The following is a 22,734-nucleotide window of genomic DNA, read 5'->3' as shown; positions in this document are numbered from 1 at the left end:
AGCACCGCAAGTCCCGGCTAAAGCAGTGAGAAAGGGGAAAAAAAGGTAAACAGGACGAAAGAGAACAGTCTTTGTTCATAAATTAGCAACTTGGGGTTTGCAGGGCCTTTTTGCAAAGGAGAAAGTAGCGACTTTCCCAGGCGCACACGAAACCGCCACTAGTTCCGAGCTCTGCAACACTCGGCCTTCCGAAGTTCACAAAACAGCAAGAGAAACAGGTTTTGCTCTTGACTGAGAATCAAACAGCGGACAGTCTGCAGGAAGCGGCACGGCGTGTGACACGCAAAACCTAACCACAAAGGCGCTCGGTTGGAGCCCAGCAAATGCCCTCCTCAGAGCCGTCCCAGTGGGGGCGACCGGCCGCCAGGAAGCCAGACACGACCGGTGTTTCTTCCGAGGTTTGGAGGAACCTCTCCCATCCTCGTTGTGGACGCCTGGGGACCGGGCAAGCATGTCTTAGAAATTTGAAGCCTCTGATTTCAAAAACAGCAAACCACTCAGAACAACCTGCCTAGTCTTAAAACTATATAAATAAGTTTTTACGCCTTTACTTTTCTGGTGTAGAAGTTACCAGATGACAATCTTGTTTTTGTTTCTGAAGACAAATTAGGGAGTAAATTAAACATATGCTCGAGGCGTTTTCCACCAGAGACGTCTCTGTGCTCACCACCGGGCTGCGTGTGGCGGCGGTGGGAACGGGCTCTAACGGGCACCTGCGGAGCAGTGAAGCCCAAGCAGAGCACGTCCAGCCCTTACCTCTCCGTGCTGTCCTCGTCCAGGGTGATCTCCATGAACGTCTTCAGTTTTCTGTGAACGCTGGCCGCGACTTCCTTTACTTTTGAGCTCCTGTGTTTGCCTGCGCGGAGTGAGTGAAGAAGAGGAAAGACTTCACCACGACTGCGGCGCTCAAGCAAGCATACTCTGCTCCCAGCACGGGTTCAGGTTCAGGAAGGCCGAGCCTCCTCACCCTGCCGGTCAACCTACCCACTGACCCGTGCCGCCGTAACCGGGCCCTGACCGGGTGGGACAAGATCAAGCAGACGTTTTCGGAAGCACCTCATGAGCCCGAAGGGACGGCTCTGGACACGGTCCCAGCTGAGTCTGTGTCAGAGACCCGCTCCTCAGCTGTCCCTCCGTCACAAGTGACAATGGCCACGTCTCGGCGGCATCGCCACACGGCACAAGCTGAGGTCCCTGCTAAGTGCCAGGAGCTCATCAGCTCCCGACCTCTCACCCTGACCCCTCGTTCTCCACACCTCCGCTCAGGGACAATCCCTTAGACAAGTCTTTTCCGATGTCCGCCCTAACACCAGTCACAAAGTGTTACCCTAAACCTGCAGACACGCCACGTGTCAGGGCGTACGGGCACACTCTTGGTCTATAATACATCACATCTTAGAAAACAATTTCAACACTTGTGAAATTGAGTTAAAAACATAGAAACTTAACAGTAATATGCAGGGACATGACTGCATTTTATACCGAGGTGAGCATTTTATAGATCTCTCCAACTATTTTTCCAGTACTATTTCAACTGGCTGGAATATTCAAAACACACAAGTATAAGCTTAAGTAGAAAAGCAGATAATATTAAGTATTAAAACAAAAAACATACCACCATTAGCAAAAATAAATTCAGATCTTTAAGCACAAGTAACACATGACAAATCAATAGAAATTCAGTTCTGAAGCCCAGAGAGGGACACGTAACGGGTCCAGTGGGGGTAGGCGACAGGTGGACAGGACTGGTTTCCGGGCCAGCGCAGGGTCCGCAGGACAGAGGAAGCCCAGCAGATGGCGTGCGCTCAGAGAACGGGACAGCGGCTGTGAGAACTGGGGGAGCCACAGCGTGGAACGGGGTCCCCGAACATCCCGCAACAGTTCTGCATGAGATCACACCCAGCAATGTCCCAGACCGTAGAAGAGAAAGTTTAACCAACCTTTATTAATAACCAAAATAATATGCGTAACAGCTGTGAGACACACAATGCCTTCAATATCATCAGATGTAACACACGCCTTTAGTTCATCTAAAAATGACCTGCAAGAAACAGTAACCAACATCTGGCATTATTCTACAGAGCATGTCCTGAGACTTTACAGAAAGACTAAGTAACCAAGATCACCCACCGCCGTGAATTCTAGCTTTCGGGTAACGGGAAGCAGATTAAATTCTTCTCACTTTCACTGTAAGCACGTACTAACGTCATACTAACTAACTAATAATCACATACGAACGTCAGTGAGGTATTAGCACCAGACGCCGCTGCTAGAAGGACAGGGACATTCTGGTAATTGAGAACAGCTACTCTGCATACCCACAATGCACACAAAAAAGGTTTCATATCACTGAAAGATAAGTCAGGCTGCCAAATATGATGGTTTTAACGCCTTCATCAACTGTGTCTGCTACCGAGGCTCCTCAGGTTATCAGACAACTGAGAAACCTCTCCCTCTCTCCTCTCTCAGTCCTCTTGTGCCACAACAAACCCTGGGCTTCAGCCAAGGACAAGGGACAGCAGCGTGCCCCAAAAAACCACACTGGCATTGAACCCAGGCAGGTGTTGGGAGTAGACTTCGTGAAAAGTGTCCCACCACACAGTGACATTTTAAGTGTTTCCCTCTAGCTCGATTTTAGTTATAACCAGGGATGTATCTGACAGAAAGTCAGGATTTCTCTTTGTAGAAGTATAATGCAAAATTTTAAAATAATGCAACTATTTTTAATTGCTAATGAGAGCAAATTCTGTGAAACATTTTTCTCATGGAAAAAAAAAGCACTTTTGAGAAATTTTGAGAGCTGAACACAGCAGAATCTACTGTGAGCTTCCAGACACAAGGAGAAGGTCAGGAGAGTCAAGAGAACACAGTTACCTGGTCACATCCGGAGACTTCATTATTATTCCTACTAAACACCTTGAAAACGGTGGGAGGTCTGCAAGAACCTCGGGAGGAGTGAGCTCTTCTGTATTAGACACCTAAAAAGAAGTTCCAAATCAGTATTTCCTAAGTGGAGACTGAGATGGGGCTAATGACTTGTTTTATACTACTGCGGGTTTTCAACCACAAACTCAAAAGAATAGTTCCTATTAGCTGCTGAAATGTCTACGATTATGATTATTATTGAAGACAGAAGTAAAAAGATACACACACTCAACAAACCTTTGTCAGATCGCCTTTACCACGGTAGCACTTTCTGAAAACAGCGTGTTTTTATGCCCATCCAGCCAGCTGTTCCTGGTCATCTAGGACTGGGCTTTCTCAATCTCAGGAGGACCAACGTCCGGGACGGAGTAACTCCTTGCCGTGGGCCATCCTCGGCACTGCGGGGTGACTAGCAGCACCCTTGGCCTCCACCCAGCGGATCCCAGGAGCGCCCCGTCCCCAGCACTGCCAGCGTCCTCTGGAGAGCCACCCACAGTGCAGTGACATTGGTCTGCACTCACGTAAGGGGCTCTGCCTGGATTGACGCCCTCATCACTGACCTTGCAGTGCTACAGTCAGCCATTCGAGGCAAATGGCTCCTTGGAAAGTCTAAACCCAGAACCCTGCTCTGGAAGGGGCGGGGCCCGGGGGGCGGGGCAGGTTATCACTTTCTGTCCTGATCTCGCCCCAACCCACCTTCATACACCCCACACTGCCTCGCCTACTTGTCGGCCGTCAGGGGACCCGACCGCACAGTACTTCCAGACGGCCTTTCCACATGCCCTCTGGAGGATTCATAACACTAAGGTGGATGTTCAAGTCCAGTCATCATTATGTCTGAAATAGCGCTGTTTCTCATTAAAGTGCTTTACCTCTTGAATGTTGTGAATGCATTTCTGCTACAGACAAATGATTATGGACTGGTTAAAATAATAATGTATCTTGGGGCGCCTGGGTGGCTCAGTCAGTTAAGGGTCTGACTCTTGGCTTCGGCTCGGGTGCTGACCTCACGGTCGTCAATACGGCCCCACGTCAGCTCTGAGCTCAGGAGGAGACGGCTTCAGATTCTCTCTCTCCCTCCCCCCTGCTTATTCTCTCTCTCTCAAATGAATAAAAAATCTTTTAAAAAATGCATCTTGAGATTTTCAGCATATGTGGCAATGAAGATACAGAGCAGCACGGAGTAGGGGAATGCGAATCAGAAGAGTGTGTTTGAAGGCTCTTCGGATGCACAGGCACATGGTGATTTCTTAGGGAGACTGATGAGCTAAATACACACACTAAAGTCTCCAGAGAAACCACTAAATGATCACACAGGGGACAACATGAAGTCAATGGAGAAGATAAAATGCAACAGTACAAACACCTGATTCGCCCAGAAATGGCAGGAGAAGAAAAATAGGGGGACTATTAGAAAACAAACATCAAAATGGTCAAATTAAACCCAAACATATCAACGATTTCATTAAAATCCAATAGGTTAAATACCCCGGGTAAAAGGCAGAGACTCTAAGACTAGACTCTCCCCCACCAAAAAAGGCCTACCCACGTGGTGATTATAAAAAACACTTTGAACACCTATAAAAACATGTTGAAAGTAAAAGCCATCTCTTGGACGATCGAACAGCCAATGCTGCAGAAAGACACAGCAGTCCTGAGTGCACGACCTAACAACAGAAGTTGCACACATGCAAACCAACGGAGAGACACAAGCCCACCATGGCGCTCAACTCTCATTAATGGAACAAGCAGACAAATCAGTAAGGAGACAGAAGAGAGGTCAGCAAACGTGTTGTATAAAGTAGTAAAATATATCAACTCTGTGGGCAAAACAGCCTCTGTGAGGTCGACTCAACTCTGCAGCCGCAGAGAGCGTGTGAACGATCAGTGTGCCTATGCCCAACAGAAGTTCCTTCACAAAAACAGACCGTGAGTCTGGTTTGCCACACAGGCCGCTAACTGATCTAGTTATAGTTGTTAGCTACAAAGCTCACTGGAGTAAATTCTAGGTCTTATTCTATGTACAATCTAGTTGCTAGTTTCCTAACCCAAGCTTAAGCTTTAAGGAGGGCCTTAAATTCTGTTAGTGTTTTAGGAGTTTAGTTGGCTGTGTCTGTACTGCTGGTCTTACAGTACAGAATCTATATGACGCAATGCCATTGACTGTCAGACTCCACATTTTCGTCCCAAGAGAACCAATCAGCATCTTTCTATCCTCTGAGTCACAGCTCCTGACTGTATCCTCCCTCCGTGTCTCAAGGACCTCACTGCAGAAATAGCTTTCTGTTCAGACCTGAATCACCACCCTGGTTATGTCCATCCTTACCCAGGGAGGCGAACTATAAAAACTGTGCACTGGGGCACCTGGGTGGCTCAGTGGGTTAAAGCCTCTGCCTTCAGTTCAGGTTATGATCTCAGGGTCCTGGGATCGAGCCCCGCATCGGGCTCTCTGCTCAGCGGGAAGACTGCTCCCCTGCCCACCCACCTCTCTGCCTACTTGTGATCTCTGTCAAATAAATAAATTAAAACATTAAAAAAAAAAAAAAAACTATGCATGTCCTTTACAGAGTAGGAGTGAATACGCTGTTTAAACTGTATCCGAAGGTCAAATTCTTTATGCTTAGACCCACAAGAGAAACATGAGGCCTGCGGCTCCAGCAAGGCCGTCAGACGCCAATATCCCCAGGTGCACAGCCTGCCGCACCTGCACCCTGTTTCCCGCTGACCACAGCTGCTTTCGCCTCGTCAGAAGAGGAAAAATATCAACTCATGCAGATATCTACGATGCAAGAAGGAAAAAAAAGTTCACGATGGAAGGACTTGCTGGGCCTTAATCAAAACGACAACACCCGTAACGAAATCTGCCAGTCATCAGGACTCAAGTCACAGCCACCTACGTCTCTGGGGGGAAGTGGCTGGAGAAGCAGATACCTACTAAACTGAGTCCTTAAAAAAATACTTGGGAAAACATGACAACGAAATACTAGTGGAGAAGAGCGAGTTGGACAGTCAAAAGCAGACACAGTGGTTTTGGGAGGGCCAAACTTCACCTTCCGTAGCTGGTGGCCGATCTCCACCACAGACGCAGCGATGACCGTGGAGAGCACGCCGCGGTGCACAGGCGTGTCCAGGTGCCAAGACTGAACCGTCATCAGCAGTTCGTGGAGAGAACTCTGGATGGAATACAGAAGCTACAAGAAAACAGTCATTTTTTAGTGGTTATAAAAAGTCACGTTACGGGAGAAGTATTCCTGCTGTCCTCCCCAGGGTATCAGGAATCCCAGTCTTATCTGCGCCCGACCCTTCCCTTCCCACTGCTGACTCCAGTCTCTCAGGCACCACAGCTACAAAAGGACAGACAGGACCGAAGTCCACTGGAACTACTTTCACGACAGTCTCGATACTATAAATATAGAAAAGACAAAGAAATACCACCGATAGTAAAAGACCAAGAGGCCGTGAGTTTTGAAAGAATTCACACAGGGGCGCCTGGGTGGCTCAGTGGGTTAAAGTCTCTGCCTTCAGCTCAGGTCATGATCTCAGGGTTCTGGGATCCAGCCCCAAGTTTGGCTCTCTGCTCAGCAGGGAGCCTGCTTCCTCCCTCTCGCTCTGGCTGCTTCTCTGCCTACTTGTGATCTCTGTCAAATAAATAAATAAAATCTTTAAAAAAAGAAAAATGAAAGAAAGAAAGAAGTCACACAGCCAATGTTAAAAGACTTGGTGAGAAAATAGAAGATTCTGGCACAAACTGAATTATACAAACAGATCACACACTGGAACCAACTCATCAAAAGCAGAAACATTTCAGATGAACTCTGAGATGAACGAGTGAGCTAGGGAAAGCACAGCCAACAGCCTTCGATTGCCTTCTATCAACTAAGAACAGGGAAAAAAACGAGTCTTCAGTGTTTCATAAACATCTCCCACTTTAGCATTTTTTAAAGCTTTATTTAAAAAAAACAGCTAACTTGCATTTTTTAAACCACTACCTAGAAAAAAAAAGAGCAGCCCCCCTCTGATGACAGTATGATTCTCGGAGCGAAGCCTGTGCGGCCCACGGGTTCTTCGCACACCAACTGGCTACTCCAAGTCCTACTTCACAAGAGCTTTTGCCAACGGGGGAAACCACAGCCCCTCCAGCTCTGTGACTCTCACTCCCAGCCGGGGGGGGGGGGGGACGCTGACATGTGCCAAGAGGGTAGCCTTGGGTGGAAATTATTACTTCCCCTTATCATCTAGAAATAATCAGAACCCACACTCTCAGAAGTGTGCTCCCGGTGGAAAGTCCGACACAACAACCGGGCACCACCGTCAGATACGAGCTCCCGGTCCTGGCGGGCGGAAGGCTCCGCTGCAGCCAGCTGACCCGGGCTGCTTAGAACCCGCTCCAAGGCTAAGTGTGAAGGGTGGGCTCTCGGCCCCCCCGCCCCTGCTGCAGACAGCACCACCTCTCTGCCCGCCCATGCTCTGAGGGTCAGCGAGCAGGACGTCAAGGACGGCACCTAACTGTCCCCCACACGGAAGTACACCCCACCCAAGGGCACAAGCGAGCACAAGCTGAGCCTGCGTGTGAGGTGATGCCGCCCCCAAGCGCCCCTGTCTGCGGCCCCCACAGCCCGTCCCGGAAAGGTGCGAGTACCCGCAGGCCTTCTTCTGGCTGTTTCCTGAAGCTCCGGGCCATACATTCCAGCAGTTTCTGAAATACTTTCTGGACCATATCAAACAGCGTTGCAACCTCTTCGTCTGAGTCTGGTCTCTGCATCAAGGAACTTCCTGTTATCTCTTTCAGAATGCCCAGAAGTAATGACACGTAAAAGAAGCCCTTCACTAGAAAGAATATTAGAAAAAAGTTATCCAACCACAAAATTTAGCTGAAATTATTACATTTTTCACACAACACATGTATATTATGGTAACTGGAAAGAAATTGTTACTGGCAAGCCAATTCCAGGTTGATGAGATTAACCTAAATTTTAACACACGTAAGTTTTAAAATAAATAAGATTTAAAAACTTGCTCTTTTTAAATGTAACACAAGGAGCTTCAACAGTAACAGTGTATTTAACTTGGTCACTGAGAACTGGGCTCACTACACACACCATGAATATGCTGATCAGAGAACGTGTATCATTTTCTCATGTGATGGCAACATTAGCACCAGCTCTACTGTCATAAGTCCGAGAAGGATGGCCCCAAAGCTTTCGAAATGTGATTTACAAATGTCACAGGCCAACTCTGCTCAATTTCCAACATTTTATAGTTTGCCACCGTCTTTCTCTTCCGATTCACTCCCTTTACAGTGTTGCATCAATTTGGTGAAGTGCTGGGGCGCTTGAGGGGCTCGGATGGTTGAGCATCTGCCTTCAGCTCAGGTCATGATTTCCAGGTCCTGAGATCCAGCCTCACGTTGGGCTCCTGGCTCTGCAAGGAGTCCGCTTCTCCCTCTGCCTGCCTCTCCCCCTGCTCATGCTCTGTGTATCTTTCTGTCTCAAATGAATAAAATCTTTTAAAAAACAATAATAATAATTTGGTAAAGCATTTTCTACATGTGAGCCTAATCCTACAGTTTATTCTAGAGAGCTTGAATTTTCATTGCAGTTTTTATCCTATCTGGATTTTAAGTTGAGTTGTAAGAATAGACCTGGGGAGGGGTGAGGATGTGCGGGGCACCTGGGTGGCTCAGTCGGGTAGCATCCGACTTTTAATTTAGGCTCAGGTCATAACCTCCGTGTCGTGAGATCCAGGCCCACGTCAGGCTCCGTGCTGAGGGTGTGAAGCCTGCTTGGGATTCCCTCTCCTTTCTCCCCACCCCCTCCCCCCTGCTCACACACTCTCTCCCTCAAATAAATACATAACTCTTAAAACAAATCAAAAACAAACCAAAACCCCAGAGCCAGGGGTCTCACCCCCTGGGAAGCTTCTCGAGCATCCTGTTTCTCACTTCTCTCTGGACCTCACAACGCCTGACACTCCCTGTCTGGCCTTTCTGAGGTCCGTGTGCGTGAGCACCTCCCCGTTTACACCACGTGCTCTCCCGGGGCAGGAGTCACGCTGCACGACTCTTTCTTGTTTACATAACGAGTATATGCTACATAAACATGCAAACTACATACTACATACATAAACACGTATATAAACTACATAAACTGTGCACCTGTATTTTTAAAACTTGTCATGTGGGAAAGCACGGAAATAACGTTTCTCATTATCAGACTATTATCCAGGTGACAAAGAGGTATGACCTCTTTGACTTTACCTAGGAATCATGACTTCCCACAGGACATGGACCTGGGCATAGCCCGCAAGGAACCTCCATTTAGAAAACAAATTACTAAGATACAGTAAGCTCAGCTTGAGACAGAGATAAGACGCGAAGCCCAAACCCAAATTTGCCTGCCAGCGTAAGCAGAATCACTGGTCATGTGCCAGCTGCGCTTACCCCTCAAGAGGCCTGTGGCACTACCAGAACCAACAGTTTCTAAAATCACTGCAAACATAAAAGAAACTTTCAACAAATGAGTCTCTTTTATTTACAAGGCACAGGGACACAGGCTCTCACACATGCGAGTCACTTCCTTGGAACGGACGGTAAAGAAAGCCAGGCTCTGAGACCAAGTACGGACAGCGGAGGGGAGGCCGATGTTCTGAAGAGCAAAGACCCAGCAAATGAGAGAGCTGCCCTTTTTCATCCATCCTCAAGGTCACAGGGGCATGGGGGAATCACACATTTAAATGGGATCTTTAATTCTGACAAAACCCAGAAAAGCTATAAAAACTAATTCAAAGCTATTTCATTATATTCAAGCAGTATGTGTCTTATAACCAAATACATAGACAGTGGTTAAGTAAAATACAACACATTATTAAAGAGAAGTCAGAATTCATAGCTCCACAGAACAGATGACCCTGACTTTGGAAGTTCTTGCTTCTCTAGAGGGAACTGGTCCAAAGCGACTGCTGGGAGTGACGTCAGTCTGCCACTGAAGGCACTGTCGAAGAAGCAGACGCACGCTACCCCACCCCACGCAGCAGACACAGCATGGTGGTCCGTGGACCCTGTCCTCTGGCTCTGGCTCAGCCTGGCATGTGTTCCTTCCTGGAAGTCCCTCTGGCCCAGCTCTCCCAGGCCCTATGCCTCTGGCCCATCCACCTTCCAAATAAGACAAACCCCTAGGCTTAACAGTACTCATTCTTTATCTTTTTTTTTTATTTTTAAAGATTTTATTTATTTATTTGACAGACAGAAATCACAAGTAGGCAGAGAGAGGGGGAAGCAGGCTCCCCGCTGAGCAGAGAGCCTGATGCAGGGCTTGATCCCAGGACCCTGACATCATGACCCGAGCTGAAGGCAGAGGCCTAACCTGAGCCACCCAGGCACCCCTGTACTCACACTTTCTTTACTAGAAATGTTAACCCGCTTTTCTAAATGACTTCTTGGAGGATCACCATCTCCTTAGTGGTCCAGCACACAGCACTATCTTAACCACCTGCCCCAGACTATCTTTTCCCACAGGCCCTGTTACTTTTTAGCCCCGGATTTTGCAGAACACATGGTCTTTTTTTTTTTTTACATACGGCATTATAGCTGAAACACCTGCAATTGTGTGAGCTTAGATTTTTATATTTGGGGTTTTTTTTTAAGTAATTTAAAAATATATATTTCATTTATTTATTTGACAGACATAGATCACAAGCAGGCAGAGAGACAGGAAGAGAGGGGGAAGCAGGCTCCCCACTAAGCAGAGAGCCCGATGTGGAGCTCGATCCCAGGACCCTGAAATCATGACCTGAGCTAAAGGCAGAGGCTTTAACCCACTGAGCCCCACAGGTGCCCCTACATTTGGGTTACGTGTGGGGACTCGGCTCTACTCACGGAGACCTCCTGTAGCATGTGCACCTCAGCATGGAGAAAGCCATATTATAACATTAGTAACATAAATGTGATTGCGTTTATTTTATTTTATTATTTTTTTAAGATTTTATTTATTTATTTGACAGAGAGATCACAAGTAGGCAGAGAGGCAGGCAGAGAGAGAGAAGGAAGCAGGCTTCCCGCTGAGCAGAGAGCCCGATGCGGGACTCGATCCCAGGACCCCAAGATCATGACCTGAGCCGAAGGCAGGGCTTAACCCACTGAGCCACCCAGGCGCCCTGATTGCGTTTATAATTAGAAAGTTTTATTAGCACTCTTTCAAGTAGAGCAGAAAGCCCTGTGAACAAAAGACTCTGGGTATATCTTGCTAACTTGCTAAGTACAATCCTATTTGTGACAGGATTACAAAATATGGCCACAGTTGATTCTCCCCTGTGAGCCTCTAATTGTTGGAATATATAAATGCAAAGATCATTTCAGTTTTGTTCAGGTAAAGTCAGCAGCTTAAGGCCTTATTTTTGGAGAACAGATACCTCCGTGTCATGAAACTAGGGACATCAGAGATCTAAAATTCCAGTTAACTCCTTGGAAACGTAAATTTCATACTCACTGTAGAGTCGGTTCTTAGGAGAAAAAATTCCTAAATGATAAATGAAGTTTTAAAAAATGCAAGTCATTTTTCCTTGTTTCAATAATTAAACTTAAGTTAAAAATGTTTTCACTCCAGAAAGTAAAAGTGATAAACGATTTAACAAAGAAAAACCAGATTCTGAAATAAATAGTATTTATTCGAGTCAACATTCAGTCGTTACTGTGGGTATTTAAAACAACTCCTACACAACCTAACGGATAGCACAAGTTACTTTCAAGAAGCACACACTGGAAAGGCAGAGCAGGGTGGCTGGCCCTGAGCCCTGAACTCTGACCCCACGGGCAGATCAGAGTCGGCCTGCGCGACAATGTTCAGTGCCACCAGGGACCAACGGCAAACTGAACTAGGGACTCCCTGACTCTATGTCCAAATCTTAACATTGAATCTACAAATGATAAAGTCATTTTCAATGTCTTCCGGCAGATATATAGGCTTAAAGAAATTTAAATACTGAATTTTCAAGTTTCTGATATAGTTTGGGGAAACAACCAGATGTAGCGTCAGGACACACAGCAGGAGCAGTTCAGAAACAGTTCTGCACCCAGTGGGTGGTGGGCAAGGGGGAGGGGGTCACAGGCCAGCAGCACCTGCCAGGAGAGGCAACAGAGAAAGCCTGGATCACTTCTCCACTTCTCACGCCGTCACGGCTGTGAGAATCTGGCCCTGGGTCCCGTGGTCAGGCCGCTCCAGGTAATCGCACAGCCCAGCTCTCCCCCAGACCACCTGGAAGGAGGCTGACCTCGCGCTCACTCACTAAACACACTTAACACAGTACCCAGTACGCAGCAAGCACATACCCCACGGTTTTGGTTACTGCGGGTTCCACTGTCACCCTGTCCTCGGGGTAAAAGCACCTTCCCAGCAGTCCTGAGGAGAGTTTAAACAACCCTCCTTATACTTCCCATGTGGTGAGCAGACAGGCCCGGGGCTGCCACGGCACGAGTCCACCACACGGCAAAGTCACCTGACAACCAGGCAAACCACTGGGAGAATCCGTGAAAGAAACTGTGGGCTCAGGCGCGTCGGACACCAGAACCACCTCTGAACTGCCCAGCTGCGTCAGCCCCTAAATCCCTGTTTCGGAGTGAGCCAGTTTGTGTTACGTATCTGCCACCTGAATGCAAGAGTCCCAATCAGCAACGTGGTTTGACCATCCATTGCTCTAAACGAGTCCTTTAATAGAGGCAGGGTACCTGTTTGCATGATTCGGAGACTCCACTGTAGAAGCTGTATCTGAAACTTATCATCGCCAAGGCCAACCATCACGACATCCTTACAGACTGTCAGGTAGGTCTGTAAGAGACACAGACACGCTGGTGTGACTTACCAAGAAACTGAGAGCCACAAAAGGGGAATAAATCCAGTCTGGTAAAGCTTCTAACATCTGGCTGGACTACTAGTTAGCTCCCACAGCAAGTATTTATAAAGCTGTTTTACAAGGGAATTATCATAAAGCTACATTGGTTCTCATTTTTATTTCCATAAGAAATATGGAAACCCATTTTATGTCACTCCACAAACATTAATGAAAACCTATTACATGCAAGCTGTAGAACTCCGTGAGAATTAGGTGGTGTATGTGCTGGGAAAGGACAGACTCTGGATGTTGAACGGATACCACACCGCAGAAGAGCGACACCACGTCCAAAGTCACAGCTTTGAAACAGAGAATGTGGAAGCACACACTTGGGTAAGAGAAGGGTTCCATGTTGTAGGGCTTCTGACCTGGATGATCTGCTGATAAACGACCCTGTGAAGCTTGAGATATTCTTCTTCTTGATCTTGGATAAAAGACAGAACTTTGTTTTCTAACCAAAACCCAGTGTCTTCCAAAACGGACAGGTAAACCTTCCCTTCTGAGCAGAACTGTCCAACAAGAAGACGACAAATCAGTAACGGGACCGGCTTTGCCAAGGGGCTCCACGTCATCGTGCAGCAGGGCCAGACTCACCTGGTGCTGCAGGTGAATGCTGAGCCGGCAGTGCAGGCTGAAGGCCCGCAGGGCCACCGCTTCACTGAAGTTGGGATGTTTCCCACCTGGCAACTGTAAAATGGATTCCAGGTCCGCCTGCAAAGTACAAAAGTCTGTGGTCGTGTTCCAGCTTCTCAGTCACCACCCACGTGTGGCCACCGCACCGTGAGCACAAGCTGTAGCGGCTGCGCACAGCGGCCGCTGGAAGGTCACGCTGGGACGGCGGAGGAGCTTTAGTGACACCACAAAACGTCCGAGAAACGTAGTTCTCCCCTGCTCTCCCCCAGAGATGCTCCGTTCTACGCTATTCATGTAATTTACTATTTTTAGTTTTTAATTTAAATTTAATTTTAATTTTAATTTTAATTCTAGTTAGCTAACATACAGCATAATATTTGTTCAGGAGCAGATCCTCCCTTCTAAGGGACAAGATAAAAACTCCCCAAGGGGCGCCTGGGGGGCTCAGTGGGTTAAGCCGCTGCCTTCGGCTCAGGTCATGATCTCAGGGTCCTGGGATCGAGCCCCACATCGGGCTCTCTGCTCAGCGGGGAGCTGCTATCCCCTCTCTCTGCCTGTCTCTTTGCCTACGTGTGATCTCTGTCTGTCAAATAAATAAATAAAATCTTTCAAAAACAAAAACAAAAACGAAAAAACTCCCCACAGTTACTGCTCAAGGAACTATCAGGATTAAGAACGTAAGCATTTACCCCTGGAGCAAACTGTGACCTGCTCCGAGCCAGGGGGCTAGGAGCACAGACGGTCCCAGGAAAGAGCAAGGCAGGCAGGTCCACCCAATAACAATGCTCTCACACCCAGGCAGGGCCAGAGCCCCAGCCTGCCCATAGCTCCCTAACCCCATACCCTAAAAGGAGTCCCTTTGTGCTGGGAAACGGCTGGGAGCCTGTGTCTGGCTGTCACATGGAGAGGAGGAGGTCCCATCAGCATTAGTCAGTGGGGCTATCGTCTGCGCCCCTCCTCGGGAAGTCGGAAGGGGAATGCACCCGCCCATCTTTCCCAGAGCCCACAGGTAGCCCTACGTGGGACAGCAGCACAACCAGTGCCCCATGTTAGTCCAGGGGCAAAATCCCAGCACCTCCTATCCAGGCCTGGCCGCCAGGCGTGGCCCACTTCCTCCCCTGGACAGCCGGCGCCTCCTTCTCCTCCGTCAGACCTTCCCCTCCCCTTCCCGACCTGACCCAGCTGCGAAGCGCTGGCAGCTCTGGCCCTGGCATGACCCACCCCAGCGACGGTCAGAGAGGCGGTCTCTGAGGGCTGGCCCTAGAGATAGCCAGAGAGCCAGGAAAGAAAAAGGAAATGCCGAATTCACAGGAAACACCCTCCAAAGATTCCTAAAAATGCCTGCCAAGGACTGTGAGGGGAAGCTAGTGTTCCCTTCTCCACGCGAGAGAAGCGTGGGGAGAAGTCATCCTACACACGGGTGGGTGCGCTCTGAGGAGGGCTGCTCACGGGCCTGGAAGCCGCAACCGGCGCCCCTCTCGCCCTGCCAGTGAGTCACCTGCGTGTCCTGTCCTGGTCTGCAAACAGGAAGTGACTTAGTTGGCTCTAAACTCCTTTCCAGCGGGAAAAACTCTATACTCCAAGTATGAAAAACTTAAATCTTACTTTGTCTCTCGCACACGTTACTTACACGGACTCACTTGTGTGGTGTCCGTGTCTCTCTACAAAGTTACCTTGCACAGTTCGAGCGCTCTCAGAAGGTGGTTGAGCTTCTTCTGGGGAGCAGAGAGCAGGCACTGTCGGTTCTTCGGGTGCGTCAGCAAATACTCTAGGTAAACCAGGGCCAGCTCCGGTTTTACCGGGCGTGTGTCATGGATTTGCACTTTCCGTTTAGATGCTGAGTTACTCTGAAAGAACAGAGCCATAAACTGACGATTAAAACACATGCTCTGGGCGCCCAGGTGGCTCAGTCATTGAGCGTCTGCCTTCGGCTCAGGTCGTGATCCCGGTGTCCCAGGATCGAGCCCCGCATCGGGGGTTGGGTGGGGGGGGGGGGTCCCTGCTCAGTGGGGAGCCTGCTTCTCCCTCTGCCCTTCACCCCACTTACTCTCTCTTGGTCTTGCAAATGAATAAATAAAATCTTAAAAAAACAACAACAACATGTTCTCAGGAAAGCATACGATCTCTAACACACATATATCATCATTCAGCAATTTTAAAGAAACATGACAGAAATGCACCTTGCTCTGGGGCTGTTCCTCCGGCAGCCAGTCACAGATGAGTTCCAGAATGTGTCCCACGTGTCCCCAGGAGCAGAGACAGTCCAGCAAAGTACTATAGCGCTTGTCCGCTTCTCCTTCCTCTTGGTTTCTTAATGTGGAAATCACACCACAACTGAAAATGTCAAATACATAAAATGAGATCTATCATTTCAGTAACAGCTTCCCATTCCTCAAAAAGTTGAAAAAAAATAAGGAAGCTAAACACTGAGGGTACATAAGGCCCTCTTATCGTAGGAACTCTTGGACACTCTCCGCCGCAGGAACACAGTCCCCGCGATGACCGCACAGGGTAAGTTCCAACCCAAAACGGTAAGTCTGCCCGCGGCCTGAGAACACGGAAGTCACGGCAGCCTGACGCGAGTTACTAAGTTACCAAGGACACGCCAGGTCCGTAAACCCCCTGCTTTTCTGTTCTCTGTCATCTCCATCGGACTCTAGAGCAAAGATGCCTCACTTTTTGGAAATAATTTTTGCTTAACCTCAAAACATTAATTTTTTTCATAAATATGAATTAAAAATGAGTCTTTTTTACTGAGATAATAACCAACACTCTAGAACAACACCATGCAGTGAAAAATACAACATGAGCACAAAAACAAGCTACTTAGGTCATTTAAAATTTTCTAGTAGTTACCTTTAAAAAAGGAAAGAAAAATAGGTACAATTAATTTCAATATTGTGTCTTATCCAACCCATTGTCCCCAAAGCGTTGTCTGCAGGCAGAACAGCAGAAAACCACCAGCTCCTCACGCCTCTCCCTCCACGCCGGGCTCGCGCCTGCTCTGCACCCTCCGAGGGCACCCTGCACCTCAGCACGCCTCAGCCCAGGAGGCCCTGTGCCAGGCACACGCAGGCAGCATGCTTCTGAAGTCCCTTCATGCTGGCCTTAACACCCCAGATTTTAAAGGGACAAATTTTAGCTCACGTAGGCTCTTCCTATATTCCTTAGCAACTCCGGCGCCCACTGGGAACCGCATCCTGCTCGTCCCCGCCACCACTGTGACCTTAAAGCAGAAGCGTGACAGTCTGCCGAATGTCCCGTTAATAAGTGAGCACAACGACGGCAGGGTTCCCACTCACCACCCCTCCGAGAGAGAGAGAGAGAGAGAGAGAGAGAGAGAGGAGATACCTGAATGTGGGCACAGCAGAGGCTGGCATAAAGGACATGAGCATGAACAAAGGGACCTTGCAGCGGTCATCCTGAAAGCACAAAAAGAGGGAAAAAAGAGTATTTAAACGCAATGACATTTTGAAAGGCTGTCCACACAACTTCCTAATAACCCATCTTCAGAGCTGCTCAGTGGGAACTAGAGCACTCCTTTCAGTGTTCAGTTGAACCTACTGCTAAGCCTTATGTTTGAGAAGCAGTTTCAAAGTTTTAAATGACATTTTACCACTTTGTGCGATGTATTAATTGATGCAAATATTTATTAAGCCCCTACTGTGTATGAATTGCACAGCTAGATCCTGGGGGTGCACCAGTATGCAGAGTGGACAAGAAATTCTTGGCTTTCAAGGCACTGACTTCTATTTTACAAACAATACTGAGGGGAGCCTGGGGGACTCAGTGGTCCCAGGGTCCTGGAATCGAGTCCCACATCGGGCTCCTTACTGAGCAGGGAACCTGCATCTCTCTCTCCCTCTGCCTGCCACTCCCCCTGCTTGTGTGCTCGCTCTCTCTGACAAATAAATAAATTAAATATTTTTAAAAAAAATTTTTTAAATACTGATTAAAGGAGAAAAAAGTTAACTCTGTACACTTGGTATCCTAAATAAATGTCAAGAGAATGAAATAGAGAAAACCTTTTCCATAAAATAATAAGAAAATCTTTGGGAAGACAATACAGTTTATGGAAAATGTACAGGCTTAGAAGCCACCAAGCCAAATCTTGGTCCAACCAGACTCCAGTCTTACCAGCTGGGCCAGCAGAGAGCAAGGAGGCAGGACAGAGGTCCGTTTCCTCCTCTGCAAGAGGGGAGGGCACCGTTGGAAGGACCGCATGAGGCACACGACAGCACCCCATCCACGGTGGCACTGAAGGAGCCAGAGCCACACCACAACACAAACGGCAGACCAGGCTCCACCAAAAACACTTAGTAGAAAATATCCTTGGTTGACTGAAAGAGTAAGAGATGGTGGACCCTAAGAGAAAAAATTAACAATTTCCCCCAAACCATACATGAGACAGAACCAGGGACAACACTGAAATCTGATCTGTACTTTCTCTGCATTCAGTCGGCGTGGGCCCATCCCTCCCCCAACTCCCAACACAAAAATTGTGCTCTTACTGTTTCAAAAGTAGACTGATAATTACCACGAATTCCGCCCTGTCTGGATTACAGACCGTTCATTCATTTACAGAGAAGACCACAATGTTCTCGGAGCAACTGAGTACAGAGCAGCTCTCTTGCCAGAATCGTTTGAAATTAACTGAATTAATTAACTGCCTTCCTTGGGTCCCCGGACACCTGCAGGCCGCGCTGCTCATCTCTCTTCTCACCCAGTATTCCGTGGGCTTCTGTGTTGTTGTCTGAGAATTCTGAGATAACGCTGGCTTCTCAGTCCAGTGCAACTATTTGAGCTTTGCACTGTACTAACGACTTTGGCAAGTCAGATCATTTACCTCCCTGAACAGGTGCGTTTCAGGAACACAGTGAAGCTCAGAGACTTGACAGTCACAGAAATGGGGCTCAAACAGCTAAGGGATCGAAGTCATACAAGCGGTTTTGGAAGAGCCCAGAAGTAAAATTCATTGAGAAGGACGGTTCACGAAACCTATGACCAATCTGTACTCAAACCACACTTTCTCTGTAGTTGGGAGTACATTTTCATCTCTAGCTCAGTCTTATTTCTACTTGCTTTGGAAAAATGAACTTCCCTCCAAAGTAAAAAGTCAAGAAACAGGTTTCCGTCACCCAGTTAGAAGCTCCATGCATGGTTCTGCCCGCAGACACACCACACACCCCTCAGAAACCCACGTGCGTGCGGTGCGCCATCAAATGCCTCAGAGCGTCCACAAAACCCAGCCGCTGTGGTATCGTGTTTGCCCACTCTTCCTTCTCAATTTCCAGCTGATAAAACTAAATTCTCAAATGGTGTCACAGACCACTGAAGACAGGAAAACCGAGCACTTACCCACACATTTCCCTGAGTGCTGGGGATATGAGGGGGGAAGACATGGTCTCCACCCTCTGGAAAGGCTGGAGGCTACCCGCCCTGCCAGGTGAGCACTGGCTTAGCATCCCCCCTTCCAGAGGACCAAGCAGGTCCTGCTGGTGAGCGTGTGGGGCACCTCGGCTAATTTTGCACAAAAGCAATCTTACGCGGCATGCGATGGTGGCGTCTCACCGTGAAGACTTTCAGGTACTCAGGGAGCACGGAAGCGAACTTGTTCATGGTGTAGACTCTGGCCTCCTGATTCTTCTCCATACTTCTGTGAATACTCTTCCAGAGAATCACGACGATCTCTAACAAACCCGCCATGGATGCGACGTCACTTACAGACAGTGTTTTATCCAGAACCTAAGATATGAATAATCTGATTGTGAATCAAGCCATAACAAGTACTGTAACAACTCTAACTTTAAAAGTGCATTTCAGAATTCCAAACCTGCAGCAGAAACGTAAAGCGCATCAAGTCTACTTTCATTTCATGAGAATGATTTGATCTTCTATTTGAAAATCTCTAGTAGAGGTAAATGCCTTTAAAAGCCCACTCCAGAAATAAATGCTAAATGAACCCTATATCCTTTCAATCAACACTTTATATGAATTAAAAACCGTCTAAAAATCAAAATGTATAAACTATTGTCTTTAGGGACACAATATGCAAGTAAAGAGCATATTTCTACTATATCTTCTGAATTGCTGTAAGATGTCACTTTTTTTAATTAATTATTTTTATTAACATATAATGTATTATTAGTCCCAGGGGTACTGGTCTGTGAATCATCAGACTTACACACCTCCCAGCACTCACCATAGCGCATACCCTCCCCAGTGTCCATAATCCAGCCACCCAGTCCCTCCCCCGACACCTCCCAGCAACTCTCAGTCTGTTTCATGAGATTAAGAGTTTCATGTTCGTCTCCCTGCCGATCCCATCTTGTTTCATTTTTCCCTTCCCTACCCCCACAACCCCGCACTCTGCCTCTCAAATTCCTCATGTCAGGGAGATCGTATGATAATTCTTTCACTGATAGACTTCTTTCGCTCAGAGTAATACCCTCTAGTTCCATCCATATCATAGCAAATGGCAAGATTTTAGGGAGTTCTCTTTGATGGCTGTGTAGTATTTATATATATATATATATATATATATATATATATATATATATATGGAGAAGATGTGGTATGTGTATATATACACGTGTATATACATACACATACCACATCTTCTTTATCCATCCATCCGTTGATGGACATCCTGTTTCTTTCCATAGTTTGGCTACTGTGGACATCGCTGCTAGAAACATTCGGGTGCACATGCCCCTTCTGTTCACTACGTTTGTATCTTTAGGGTAAATACCCAGTAGTGTGACTGCTGGGTCATAGGGTAGCTCTATTTTCCACTTTTTGAGGAACCTCCTGCTGTTTTCCAGAGCGCTGCACCAGCTCGCATTCCCACCAACAGTGCAGGAGGCTCCCCTTTCTCCGCGTCCTCGCCAGGCAAGATGTCACTTCGTGCCATAAATTTTGATGTGAACACACTGGGGGTGAGGAGGGAGGGATTTCCCGAGATGTGATCGCTACTGAAACTCAGTACAAACTCGGCCCATCACCACCCCAGGCTGTCTTCTAGCCTCTCCACCTGCAGGCCTGGTGAGGGCTGATGATGACCGACTCCCACTCAATCACTGGCTTCCTCAGTTTGCTCTAAAATAACACATCGTTACATCTTCTGAGCTTCTGGCCGTGAGCAATATTCGCTGCTGCGTTCTGAGGGCTCCAGCGAAGCCACAAACGCACTCGGGCAAGTCTTCTGCACAGAACACAACCAGCTCACACACATGCTGATGGGAGCCTGCTAGCCAACCCTACGACAGGACAGGACCAAAGACCGTCTGAGCCTGCAAAGAGCCACTACAGACAATTTCCTAAAAATCGACCACGTTAAAATGCAAAAGAAGATTCATTTCGGGCACCGGTACTGTTATGCTATCTACTCAAACACAATGGAAAAAGATAGTTTAAAAGAAAACAAACTTGGGGCTCCCAAATGGCTGTCAGTAAAGCATGTGAGTAGTGATCCCGGGGTTGTGAGTCCAAACCCCACATTGGCTGCAAAGTTTACCTAAATAAATAAACTTTAAAAAAAAATAGAAGAAATTTAAGGAATACACAGAAAAAAGCAAAGGTACTTTATACATAAAGCTAGATTTTACTTTTCCTTTTAAGATTTTATTTATTTATTTGACAGAGACAGATCACAAGTAGGCAGAGAGGCAGGCAGAGAGAGAGGGGAAGCAGGCTCCCTGCTGAGCAGAGAGCCCGATGCGGGGCTCGATCCCAGGACCCTGAGATCATGACCTAAGCCGAAGGCAGAAGTAAGCCAAAGGCTTACCCCACTGAGCCACCCAGGTGCCCCAAAGCTAGATTTTTCATTATGCACTTAATATTCTGAACGAGCTATGGACAAATTTAAAAAGAATTAAAACTACTAAAGGCTTAGAAACTACTGAAAGAACAATATAAGTAACAGATTGATGAAATTCCATTCTGCAATTAACTTCACTTTCTCCCATTCCAATGTTTAGCACAGTAGCCTTATCATGAAAGTCTCATGAAAAAGCCACCACTACTTCCTTACAAAAATGTGCTAAGTTTCTAAGCTGGAAGCCAACTTTTTATTTTAGCAGAGAACATCTTTGATGTTTAGTAGTTAGCAATTAGAAAAAGTAAAAGAACAACTTTAAAAATTTTGCTTTTGGAGAATTGGAGAATGTCCACATGACAAAGTGTATTTCTTATCCAGCATAAACTATAACGGACCTACATATTTCTAAACTCTTGTGTTTTCAAATGGTACAGAAACTGACCCAAAGTGTTATACGATGCAAGCATTCCCAATAATACCTAAGTTTTTAATAATGGGGTGGAGGGTTCCTTCAAAATTTACAAAATGTAACAGCCTCTCAATGAGTACATCACAAACTACGTCTCTGCTCTTCTACAAAACTGATCTCACCGTCACTCTGAGCTCACAGTGGTGACCCTGAGAGAAGCGGTGCTCGCTCCCGTGTTTCACTCCCACCGTCTCCCACACCGAGACTGGACACTCCAGAACCATGGAGTGAGGCCACCATGCCGGCCTCTCCATCGGAGGTTTCTGACGATATAGGGCAATGCAGTCACCGTCCTGAAATTCTCTGCCCGTACAATCTGCATACTGAGGGGAAAACCCTGAAGAGATGAACTTAAATTCCACCCAAAATAAAAGGAGAACCAACTCCAAATGCCCTGGGTGGAAGGCTCTCCAAATCTAGGCTGAGGTCTGTGAGTGGCGGTAACTACTAGCCGAGGCCCACGGTCAGGATGAAGCCCAGTCCCTCTCTCTCTCTCTCTCGCTGCTCCTTAATTCCACACCTGTGTCGCTGACTGGGCTAGAGACGAGCACTTGTTTTAACAGGGTCTAGGCTGGTGGAGTGGTGGCCTTCCAGCTGTGAGCCAACGGGCACAAGTGTCCCTGGGATGTGTGCAGGAGTCATGAGGCCAGCGTGAGACATGTGATCCAACCAGGTGGTCTCTCCTAGAAGAAGCCTGTGTCAGAGGCGGCGGACGCAGGCTGGGACTGAGGCAGGGTCAGGCTGATGAAAGACCTCACCTTGGGGCCTACATGCAGGACTAGGTCTCAGCAAAAGGACAGACTGTCTCTTGCAACTTCTTTGAAAGGCTGGTTATCTAATCTATTTGTGTACTACAAAACTACTCCCAAGTTTTAGTTTAGATGTACATGAGAGTGAGAGCTTGTTTAAAAACTTAAGATACTGCTTATAAATAATGTGTCTGAGTCTTCAATTTCTTGTAAGTGGTCACTCTGGATTCTGAAGAAATACCAGCTGACCAGTCCCT

At 47.4% G+C, this 22,734-nt stretch overlaps 1 protein-coding gene across 3 annotated transcripts in view; it reads right to left on the bottom strand.

Moving 5' to 3' along the window:
• NCAPG2 (non-SMC condensin II complex subunit G2) overlaps nt 1–22,734 on the bottom strand; it is a 60,792-nt gene that overhangs the window by 5,402 nt on the left and 32,656 nt on the right. For all 3 annotated transcript variants that reach the window (XM_059395997.1, XM_059395998.1, XM_059395996.1), the window contains 12 exons: nt 19,012–19,185; nt 16,792–16,862; nt 15,621–15,774; nt 15,114–15,287; nt 13,402–13,518; nt 13,176–13,316; nt 12,644–12,743; nt 7,565–7,752; nt 5,976–6,116; nt 2,875–2,978; nt 1,941–2,041; nt 757–856 (listed from right to left, as the gene is read on the bottom strand). In XM_059395997.1, coding sequence (XP_059251980.1) covers nt 757–856; nt 1,941–2,041; nt 2,875–2,978; nt 5,976–6,116; nt 7,565–7,752; nt 12,644–12,743; nt 13,176–13,316; nt 13,402–13,518; nt 15,114–15,287; nt 15,621–15,774; nt 16,792–16,862; nt 19,012–19,185 — 1,565 coding nt within the window. The remainder of the gene's footprint in view (nt 1–756; nt 857–1,940; nt 2,042–2,874; nt 2,979–5,975; nt 6,117–7,564; nt 7,753–12,643; nt 12,744–13,175; nt 13,317–13,401; nt 13,519–15,113; nt 15,288–15,620; nt 15,775–16,791; nt 16,863–19,011; nt 19,186–22,734) is intronic.

Source organism: Mustela nigripes, chromosome 4, assembly GCF_022355385.1.
Source record: "Mustela nigripes isolate SB6536 chromosome 4, MUSNIG.SB6536, whole genome shotgun sequence".
Lineage (NCBI taxonomy): Eukaryota > Metazoa > Chordata > Mammalia > Carnivora > Mustelidae > Mustela > Mustela nigripes.
This window is presented reverse-complemented; position numbering and strand designations above follow the sequence as displayed.